Genomic DNA, 12,388 nt, shown 5'->3' with positions numbered 1-12,388 from the left:
CGCCGATTTTAATCGCCTCACCCTTGGCGGCCGTGCCTTCAGCTGCCTAGACCCTAAGCTCTGGAATTCCCTCCCTAAACCTCTCCGTCTCTCTACCTCTCTCTCCTCCTTTAAAACCTCCTTAAAACCTACCTCTTTGACCAAGCTTTTGGTCACCTGTCCTAATATCTCCTTATGTGGCTCGGTGTCAAATTTTGTTTGATAATCGCTTTTGTGAAGCGCCTTGGGACGTTTTACTACGTTAAAGGCGCTATATAAATGCAAGTTGTTGTCTAGAGCCACACATGAAAACCTTAGACTCATTCAAGAGATTTGTTCGATGACGTAATGGGCAGGAGGTAGGGGCTTTTCGCGGGATATCCGAGCTAAGACGGGCTGAATGGCCTCGATCTTGTAATCCCACGGAGAATAGCCACTTGGGGATGTGAGTTATTCCAGGGGGGCCATGGACCTCACGGGTCCAAGTCAGCTCCTTTTTGGGAGAACGGGGAAAATCGCAGAAGCAAAAAAACAAAATATGAAAACGAGTTTGGCTGTGATCTCTGTGTGGGATTTATGGCAGTTTCTGTAACTGTAAGAAAATATAGGACTCTTTTATTGGCAAGTTAATACATTTCCACATGCCTCATACTTGTAAAACTATTCAAATGTCAAAAGGTTGGGTTTAAATGCTGAAAGGTTATTTTTGAGCACCAATTGCTTCTAATCACATTCAGGATTTGGTCTCGGCCTACATTCCTCTCCCTCACTTCCTGCCAAGTACAATAGAAAAGCTAATAATCCAGCTCTCAGTCATTAATCCACTCCCCCCCCCACCAAGCCCATTCATAACGAGACAAAATTTGTTACCACACTATGAAGCCTCATTTACTTCTCGTACATAAAAGAGAGAGTGTCCGAAATATTTTGGCTCGACTCAGTTTTAGTCTCGAAGTTGACAGCAGCCAATGATCGAGGGATGAGGGCGATTTTTTTTTTACACACACAGCTGAAGGCAAAGCACCACGTTCAGGACTCCAGATCAAGTTGAGGTGTTTTTTCTTTTTAAATCACTGAAGAACCCAGTTGAAAGGTCAAGGGGAGGAGAGAAGATAGTATTATAGTAGGTGCAGCGCAGCAGGAGGCCATTTGGCCCATCGTGTCTGTGCCGGCTCTTTGAAAGAGCTATCCAATTAGTCCCACTTCCCCCTGCTCTTTCCCCGTTGCCCTGTAAATTTTTTCCCTTCAAGTATTTATCCAATTCCCTTTCGAAAGTTATTATTGAATCTGCTTCCACCGCCCTTTCAGGCAGCACATTCCAGATCAGAACAACTCGCTGCGTAAAAAAAAATGTTTCCTCATCTCCCCCCTGGCTCTTTTGCCGATCACCTTAAATCTGTGTCCTCTGGTCACTGACCCTTCACCCATTGGAAACAGTTTTTTTCTTATTTACTCCATCAAAACCCCTCATGATTTTGAACACCTCTATCAAATCTCCACTTAACCTTCTCTGCTCTGAGGAGAACAATCCCAGCTTCTCCAGTCTCTCCACATCACTGAAGTCCCTCATCCCTGGAACCGTTCTAGTAAATCTCCTCCCCACCCTCTCTAAGGCCTTGACATCCTTCCTAAAGTGTGATGCCCAGAACTGGACACAATACTCCAGTTGAGGCCTAACCAGTGATTTGTAAAGGTTTAGCATATCCTTGCTTTTGTACTCTATGCCTCTATTAATAAAGCCCAGGATCCCGTATGCTTTTTTAACAGCCTTCTCAACTTGTCCTGTCACCTTCAAAGATTTGTGTACATACATAGAAACATAGAAAATAGGAGCAGGAGTAGGCCATTCGGCCCTTCGAGCCTGCTCCGCCATTCAATATGATCATGGCTGATCCTCTATCTCAATACCATATTCCTGCTGTCTCCCCATACCCTTTGATGCCTTTTGTGTCTAGAAATCTATCTAGCTCCTTCTTAAATATATTCAGTGACTTGGCCTCCACAGCCTTCTGTGGTAGAGAATTCCACAGGTTCACCACCCTCTGAGTGAAGAAATTTCTCCTCATCTCAGTCCTAAATGTCCTACTCCGTATCCTGAGACTGTGACCCCTCTTTCTGGACCCCCCCAACCAGGGGAACCAACCTCCCTGCATCCAGTCTGTCTAGCCCTGTCAGAATGTTATATGTTTCGATGAGATCCCCTCTCATTCTTCTAAACTCGAGTGAATACAGGCCGAGTCGACCCAATCTCTCCTCATACGACAGTCCTGCCATCCCAGGAATCAGTCTGGTGAACCTTTGCTGCACTCCCTCCATGGCAAGTATATCCTTTCTTAGGTAAGGAGACCAAAACTGCACACAATACTCCAGGTGTGGTCTCACCAAGGCCCTGTATAACTGCAGTAAGACATCCTTGCTCCTGTACTCAAATCCTCTTGCAATGAAGGCAAACATACCATTTGCCTTCCTAACTGCTTGCTGCACCTGCATGTTTGCTTTCAGTGACTGGTGTACAAGGACACCCAGGTCCCTTTGTACATCAATATTCCCCAATCTATCACCATTTAAATAATACTCTGCCTTTCTGTTTTACTTTCCGAAGTGGATAACTTCACATTTATCCACATTATACTGCATCTGCCATGTATTTGCCCACTCACTCAACTTGTCTAAATCACCTTGAAGCCTCTTTGCATCCTCCTCACAGCTCACGATTCCACCTAGTTTTGTCTCCTCAGCAAACTTGGAAATGTTACATTTAGTTCCCTCATCCAAATCATTGATATATATTGTGAATAGCTGGGGCCCAAGCACTGATCCCTGCGGTACCCCACTAGTCACTGCCTGCCACCCCGAAAAAGAACCATTTATTCCTACTCTCTGTTTCCTGTCTGTCAACCAATTCTCAATCCATGCCAGTATATTACCCCCAATCCCATGTACTTTAATTTTGCACACTAACCTCATATGTGGGACTTTATCAAAGGCCTTCTGAAAATCCAAATAAACCACATCCACTGGTTCTCCCTTATCTATTCTACCAGTTACATCCTCAAAAAGCTCCAGTAGGTTTGTCAAACATGATTAACCTTTCATAAATCCATGTTGACTTTGTCTAATCCCATTGATATTTTCTAAGTGTCCTGTTATCACATCCTTTGTAATAGACTCCAGCATTTTCCCTACTACTGATGTTAGGCTGACCGGTCTGTAGTTCCCTGTTTTTTCTCTCCCTCCTTTTTAAATAGTGGGGTTACATTTGCCACCCTCCAATCTGCAGGAACTGTTCCAGAGTCTATAGAATTTTGGAAGATGACAACTAATGCATCCACTATTTACATCCCCGAGTCTCTCTGTTCCTGCACTCCCTTTAAACCCTTTAGTTTATATTGCCTCTCCTCATTCTTCCTACCAAAAGGTATCGCTTCACACTTCTCTGCATTAAATTTCATCTGCCATGTGTCTGTCCATTTCACCACTCTGTGTCCTGATGAGACAGTGAGCAGGTGACCCCAAGCTTGAGTTTCAAAAGACTGTAGACTTATTAAAAATTCATTCTCAGGTTGTGGCATCATTGACAAGGCTGGCATTTATTGCCCAAACACTCCCAGGGCAGGTACAGCACGGGTTAGATACAGAGTAAAGCTCCCTCTACACTGTCCCATCAAACACTCCCAGGGCAGGTACAGCACGGGTTAGATACAGAGTAAAGCTCCCTCTACACTGTCCCATCAAACACTCCCAGGGCAGGTCCAGCACGGGTTAGATACAGAGTAAAGCTCCCTCTACACTGTCCCATCAAACACTCCCAGGGCAGGTATAGCACGGATTAGATACAGAGTAAAGCTCCCTCTACACTGTCCCATCAAACACTCCCAGGGCAGGTACAGGGTTAGATACAGAGTAAAGCTCCCTCTACACTGTCCCATCAAACACTCCCAGGGCAGGTACAGCACGGGTTAGATACAGAGTAAAGCTCCCTCTACACTGTCCCATCAAACACTCCCAGGGCAAGTACAGCATGGGATAGATACAGAGTAAAGATCCCTCTACACTGTCCCATCAAACACTCCCGGGGCAGGTACAGCAGCACGGAGGAGTGAAGCTCTCTCTACATGACCATACTGCCATTAATTTCCTCCCAGATTTTCTTGATCTCTGATTGTATGTTCGACAAGATATTGGCAACAGGTACCCGTTCACACCATTTCTCTTGGGGTTCTGAAGATCTTCCAAGGACGGCACAGTGGACGGGACGGGGGACAGTGGACGGGACGGGGGGACAGTGGACGGGACGGGGGACAGTGGACGGGACGGGGGACAGTGGACGGGACGGGGGACAGTGGACGGGACGGGGGGACAGTGGACGGGACGGGGGGACAGTGGACGGGACAGGGGGACAGTGGACGGGACAGGGGGACAGTGGACGGGACAGGGGGACAGTGGACCAATGGACGGGACGGGGAGACAGTGGACGGGACAGGGGCACAGTGGACGGGACGGGGGGACAGTGGACGGGACAGGGGGACAATGGACGGGACAGGGGGACAATGGACGGGACGGGGGGGACAATGGACGGGACAGTTGTGACATTTCTCCCTTGTCTCATCACCCATCTTTCATTTTGTGTCGATTTCATTGTAACATTGACCATCTCTGTGTTTGATTTCCCAGCGATCAGCGGGTTTGTGAAGCAGCAATACTCTGACAACATCCGTTGGATCAAACAGGCCGCGAAACACAACATGGTTCGTACAATCTGACTTGTCCTTTTTCTCTCCTCTTCTGAGGATGTCGACCGTGGCTGGAGATCGGCTCCGTGAGGACCAGTCACCCTGCGGGATCTCACCCGAGTGGCTACTGCTCGCGTGTAACTCCGGGCATTAAAATGTCAGTCGACTATTCTGCTTTGGGGGGCATCTCAGCCAATCCCAAGCATGAGATGCTGGATGACGATCAGGACAGTCAAGCTGTAGAGTTTCGGCTCCTGCCCTGGTTGAGATGAGCTAACTTAGTGCAGATCCTGTCAGTTGAATCTGCTCTGTACGGGTTGGTGCTACACTGGGTGGAGCTTGCCTGGGAGAGGCTCTAACAAGTTCCTGTAACTCCCTTTTCTTTCCACACTCCGCACAACGCTGCTCGCTGGCTGTGAAAGCTCACTGAATGATGTTGCTACTCCGAATTCAATAATACCTCGGAACAGAGCTTTGGGAGGCAGCATGGCTCAGTGTCGAGTCTCGTCATACGTCCAACTGGCGAACTGGAGCTTGACATTCCAATGAGCACTTCAGAAGCAATCCAATCGTCGATCATCTACAAAAGGGATATTATTCTCTATAATATACACAGGGGCTGCTATTCTCTATAATATACACGGGGGCTGCTATTCTCTCTAATATACACAGTGGCTACTATTCTCTATAATATACACGGGGGCTGCTATTCTCTATAATATACACGGGGGCTGCTATTCTCTATAATATACACGGGGGCTGCTATTCTCTATAATATACACGGGGGCTGCTATTCTCTCTAATATACACAGTGGCTACTATTCTCTATAATATACACGGGGGCTGCTATTCTCTATAATATACACGGGGGCTGCTATTCTCTATAATATACACGGGGGCTGCTATTCTCTATAATATTCACAGGAGCTGCTATTCTCTATAATATACACAGGAGCTGCTATTCTCTATAATATACACAGGGGCTGCTATTCTCTATAATATACACAGGGGCTGCTATTCTCCATAATATACACAGGGGCTGCTATTCCCTATAATATACACGGGGGCTGCTATTCTCTATAATATACACAGGGGCTGCTATTCTCTATAATATACACAGGAGCTGCTATTCTCTATAATATACACAGGAGCTGCTATTCTCTATAATATACACAGGGGCTGCTATTCCCTATAATATACACGGGGGCTGCTATTCTCTATAATATACACAGGGGCTGCTATTCTCTATAATATACACAGGAGCTGCTATTCTCCATAATATACACAGGAGCTGCTATTCTCTATAATATACACAGGGGCTGCTATTCTCTATAATATACACAGGAGCTGCTATTCTCTATAATATACACGGGGGCTGCTATTCTCTATAATATACACAGCAGCTGCTATTCTCTATAATATTCACAGGGGCTGCTATTCTCTATAATATACACGGGGGCTGCTATTCCCCATAACATACACGGGGGCTGCTATTCTCTATAATATACACAGGAGCTGCTATTCGCTATAATATTCACAGGGGCTGCTATTCTCTATAATATACACAGGGGCTGCTATTCTCTATAATATACACGGGGGCTGCTATTCTCCATAATATACACGGGGGCTGCTATTCTCTATAATATACACAGGAGCTGCTATTCTCGATAATATTCACAGGGGCTGCTATTCTCTATAATATACACAGGGGCTGCTATTCTCTATAATATACACGGGGGCTGCTATTCCCTATAATATACACGGGGGCTGCTATTCTCTATAATATACACAGCAGCTGCTATTCTCTATAATATTCACAGGGGCTGCTATTCTCTATAATATACACGGGGGCTGCTATTCCCCATAACATACACGGGGGCTGCTATTCTCTACAATATACACAGGAGCTGCTATTCGCTATAATATTCACAGGGGCTGCTATTCTCTATAATATACACAGGGGCTGCTATTCTCTATAATATACACGGGGGCTGCTATTCTCCATAATATACACGGGGGCTGCTATTCTCTATAATATACACAGGAGCTGCTATTCTCGATAATATTCACAGGGGCTGCTATTCTCTATAATATACACAGGGGCTGCTATTCTCTATAATATACACGGGGGCTGCTATTCCCTATAATATACACGGGGGCTGCTATTCTCTATAATATACACAGCAGCTGCTATTCTCTATAATATTCACAGGGGCTGCTATTCTCTATAATATACACGGGGGCTGCTATTCCCCATAACATACACGGGGGCTGCTATTCTCTACAATATACACAGGAGCTGCTATTCGCTATAATATTCACAGGGGCTGCTATTCTCTATAATATACACAGGGGCTGCTATTCTCTATAATATACACGGGGGCTGCTATTCTCCATAATATACACGGGGGCTGCTATTCTCTATAATATACACAGGAGCTGCTATTCTCGATAATATTCACAGGGGCTGCTATTCTCTATAATATACACAGGGGCTGCTATTCTCTATAATATACACAGGGGCTGCTATTCGCTATAATATTCACAGGGGCTGCTATTCTCTATAATATACACAGGGGCTGCAATTCTCTACAATATTCACAGGGGCTGCTATTCTCTATAATATACACAAGGGCTGCTATTCTCTATAATATACACGGGGGCTGCTATTCCCTATAATATACACGGGGGCTGCTATTCTCTATAATATACACAGCAGCTGCTATTCTCTATAATATTCACAGGGGCTGCTATTCTCTATTATATACACAGGGGCTGCTATTCTCTATAATATACACGGGGGCTGCTATTCCCTATAATATACACGGGGGCTGCTATTCTCTATAATATACACAGCAGCTGCTATTCTCTATAATATTCACAGGGGCTGGTATTCTCTATTATATACACAGGGGCTGCTATTCTCTATAATATACACGGGGGCTGCTATTCCCTATAACATACACGGGGGCTGCTATTCTCTACAATATACACAGGAGCTGCTATTCGCTATAATATTCACAGGGGCTGCTATTCTCTATAATATACACAGGGGCTGCTATTCTCTATAATATACACGGGGGCTGCTATTCTCCATAATATACACGGGGGCTGCTATTCTCTATAATATACACAGGAGCTGCTATTCTCTATAATATTCACAGGGGCTGCTATTCTCTATAATATACACAGGGGCTGCTATTCTCTATAATATTCACAGGGGCTGCTATTCTCCATAATATACACAGGGGCTGCTATTCTCTATAATATACACGGGGGCTGCTATTCCCTATAACATACACGGGGGCTGCTATTCTCTACAATATACACGGGAGCTGCTATTCGCTATAATATTCACAGGGGCTGCTATTCTCTATAATATACACAGGGGCTGCTATTCTCTATAATATACACGGGGGCTGCTATTCTCCATAATATACACAGGGGCTGCTATTCTCTATAATATACACGGGGGCTGCTATTCTCCATAATATACACGGGGGCTGCTATTCTCTATAATATACACAGGAGCTGCTATTCTCTATAATATTCACAGGGGCTGCTATTCTCTATAATATACACAGGGGCTGCTATTCTCTATAATATTCACAGGGGCTGCTATTCTCCATAATATACACAGGGGCTGCTATTCTCTATAATATACACGGGGGCTGCTATTCCCTATAACATACACGGGGGCTGCTATTCTCTACAATATTCACAGGAGCTGCTATTCGCTATAATATTCACAGGGGCTGCTATTCTCTATAATATACACAGGGGCTGCTATTCTCTATAATATACACGGGGGCTGCTATTCTCCATAATATACACGGGGGCTGCTATTCTCTATAATATACACAGGAGCTGCTATTCTCTATAATATTCACAGGGGCTGCTATTCTCTATAATATACACAGGGGCTGCTATTCTCTATAATATTCACAGGGGCTGCTATTCTCCATAATATACACAGGGGCTGCTATTCTCTATAATATACACAGGGGCTGCTATTCTCGATAATATACACGGGGGCTGCTATTCTCTATAATATACACAGGGGCTGGTATTCTCTATAACATACACAGGGGCTACTATTCTCTATAATATACACAGGGGCTGCTATTCTCTATAATATACACAGGGGCTACTATTCTCTATAATATACACAGGGGCTGCTATTCTCTATAATATTCACAGGGGCTGGTATTCTCTATAATATACACAGGGGCTGCTATTCTCTATAATATTCACAGGGGCTGCTATTCTCTATAATATACACAGGGGCTGGTATTCTCTATAATATACACAGGGGCTACTATTCTCTATAATATACACAGGGGCTGCTATTCTCTATAGTATACACAGGGGCTGGTATTCTCTATAATATACACAGGGGCTGCTATTCTCTATAATATACACAGGGGCTGCTATTCTCTATAATATACACGGGGGCTGCTATTCTCTATAATATACACAGGAGCTGCTATTCTCCACAATATACACAGGGGCTGCTATTCTCTACAATATACACAGGAGCTGGTATTCTCTATAATATACACAGGGGCTGCTATTCTCTATAATATACACAGGGGCTGCTATTCTCTATAATATACACGGGGGCTGCTATTCTCTATAATATACACAGGAGCTGCTATTCTCCACAATATTCACAGGGGCTGCTATTCTCTACAATATACACAGGGGCTGCTATTCTCCACAATTTACACAGGGGCTGCTATTCTCTGTAATATACACATGGGCTGCTATTCTCTATAATATACACAGGGGCTGCTATTCTCTATAATATACACGGGGGCTGCTATTCTCTATAATATACACAGGGGCTGCTATTCTCTATAATATACACGGGGGCTGCTATTCTCTATAATATACTCAGGGGCTGCTATTCTCTATAATATACACGGGGGCTGCTATTCTCTATAATATACTCAGGGGCTGCTATTCTCTATAATATACACGGGGGCTGCTATTCTCTATAATATACACGGGGGCTGCTATTCTCTATAATATACACGGGGGCTGCTATTCTCTATAATATACACGGGGGCTGCTATTCTCTATAATATACACGGGGGCTGCTATTCTCTATAATATACACGGGGGCTGCTATTCTCTATAATATACACGGGGGCTGCTATTCTCTATAATATACACGGGGGCTGCTATTCTCTATAATATACACAGGGGCTGCTATTCTCTATAATTTACACAGGGGCTGGTATTCTCTATAATATACACAGGGGCTGCTATTCTCTATAATATACACAGGGGCTACTATTCTCTCTAATATACACAGGGGCTGTTATTCTCTATAATATACACAGGGGTTGCTATTCTCTATAATATACACGGGGGCTGGTATTCTCTATAATATACACGGGGGCTGCTATTCTCTATAATATGCTCAGGGGCTGCTATTCTCTATAATATACACAGGGGCTGCTATTCTCTATAATATACACAGGGGCTGGTATTCTCTATAATATACACAGGGGCTGCTATTCTCTATAATATACACGGGGGCTGCTATTCTCTATAATATACACGGGGGCTGCTATTCTCTATGACATACTCAGAGGCTGCTATTCTCTATAATATACACAGGGGCTGGTATTCTCTATAATATACACAGGGGCTACTATTCTCTATAATATACACAGGGGCTGCTATTCTCTATAGTATACACAGGGGCTGGTATTCTCTATAATATACACAGGGGCTGCTATTCTCTATAATATACACAGGGGCTGCTATTCTCTATAATATACACGGGGGCTGCTATTCTCTATAATATACACAGGAGCTGCTATTCTCCACAATATACACAGGGGCTGCTATTCTCTACAATATACACAGGAGCTGGTATTCTCTATAATATACACAGGGGCTGCTATTCTCTATAATATACACAGGGGCTGCTATTCTCTATAATATACACGGGGGCTGCTATTCTCTATAATATACACAGGAGCTGCTATTCTCCACAATATTCACAGGGGCTGCTATTCTCTACAATATACACAGGGGCTGCTATTCTCCACAATTTACACAGGGGCTGCTATTCTCTGTAATATACACATGGGCTGCTATTCTCTATAATATACACAGGGGCTGCTATTCTCTATAATATACACGGGGGCTGCTATTCTCTATAATATACACAGGGGCTGCTATTCTCTATAATATACACGGGGGCTGCTATTCTCTATAATATACTCAGGGGCTGCTATTCTCTATAATATACACGGGGGCTGCTATTCTCTATAATATACTCAGGGGCTGCTATTCTCTATAATATACACGGGGGCTGCTATTCTCTATAATATACACGGGGGCTGCTATTCTCTATAATATACACGGGGGCTGCTATTCTCTATAATATACACGGGGGCTGCTATTCTCTATAATATACACGGGGGCTGCTATTCTCTATAATATACACGGGGGCTGCTATTCTCTATAATATACACGGGGGCTGCTATTCTCTATAATATACACGGGGGCTGCTATTCTCTATAATATACACAGGGGCTGCTATTCTCTATAATTTACACAGGGGCTGGTATTCTCTATAATATACACAGGGGCTGCTATTCTCTATAATATACACAGGGGCTACTATTCTCTCTAATATACACAGGGGCTGTTATTCTCTATAATATACACAGGGGTTGCTATTCTCTATAATATACACGGGGGCTGGTATTCTCTATAATATACACGGGGGCTGCTATTCTCTATAATATGCTCAGGGGCTGCTATTCTCTATAATATACACAGGGGCTGCTATTCTCTATAATATACACAGGGGCTGGTATTCTCTATAATATACACAGGGGCTGCTATTCTCTATAATATACACGGGGGCTGCTATTCTCTATAATATACACGGGGGCTGCTATTCTCTATGACATACTCAGAGGCTGCTATTCTCTATAATATACACAGGGGCTGGTATTCTCTATAATATACACAGGGGCTACTATTCTCTATAATATACACAGGGTCTGCTATTCTCTATAATATACACGGGGGCTGCTATTCTCTATAATATACACAGGGGCTGCTATTCACCACAATATACACAGGGGCTGCTGTTCTCTATAATATACACGGGGGCTGCTATTCTCTATAATATACTCAGGGGCTGCTATTCTCTATAATATACACAGGGGCTGCTATTCTCCACAATTTACACAGGGGCTGCTATTCTCTATAATATACACAGGGGCTGGTATTCTCTATAATATACTCAGGGGCTGCTATTCTCTATAATATACACGGGGGCTGCTATTCTCTATAATATACACGGGGGCTGCTATTCTCTATAATATACTCAGGGGCTGCTATTCTCTATAATATGCACGGGGGCTGGTATTCTCTATAATATACACAGGGGCTACTATTCTCTATAATATACACAGGGTCTGCTATTCTCTATAATATACACGGGGGCTGCTATTCTCTATAATATACACGGGGGCTGCTATTCTCTATAATATACTCAGGGGCTGCTATTCTCTATAATATACACGGGGGCGGCTAATCTCTATAATATACACAGTGGCTGCTATTCACTATAATATACACGGGGGCTGCTATTCGCTATAATATACACAGGGGCTGCTATTCGCTATAATATACACGGGGGC

At 43.8% G+C, this 12,388-nt stretch overlaps 1 protein-coding gene across 1 annotated transcript in view; it reads left to right on the top strand.

Annotated features, from left to right (window-relative positions):
- uroc1 (urocanate hydratase 1) overlaps positions 1-12,388 on the top strand; it is an 85,118-nt gene that overhangs the window by 49,589 nt on the left and 23,141 nt on the right. Inside the window, exon 15 of the mRNA XM_067998355.1 lies at positions 4,654-4,727. Coding sequence (XP_067854456.1) covers positions 4,654-4,727 — 74 coding nt within the window. The remainder of the gene's footprint in view (positions 1-4,653; positions 4,728-12,388) is intronic.

This window comes from Heptranchias perlo, chromosome 17, assembly GCF_035084215.1.
Source record: "Heptranchias perlo isolate sHepPer1 chromosome 17, sHepPer1.hap1, whole genome shotgun sequence".
In the NCBI taxonomy this organism is placed as follows: domain Eukaryota; kingdom Metazoa; phylum Chordata; class Chondrichthyes; order Hexanchiformes; family Hexanchidae; genus Heptranchias; species Heptranchias perlo.
This window is presented reverse-complemented; position numbering and strand designations above follow the sequence as displayed.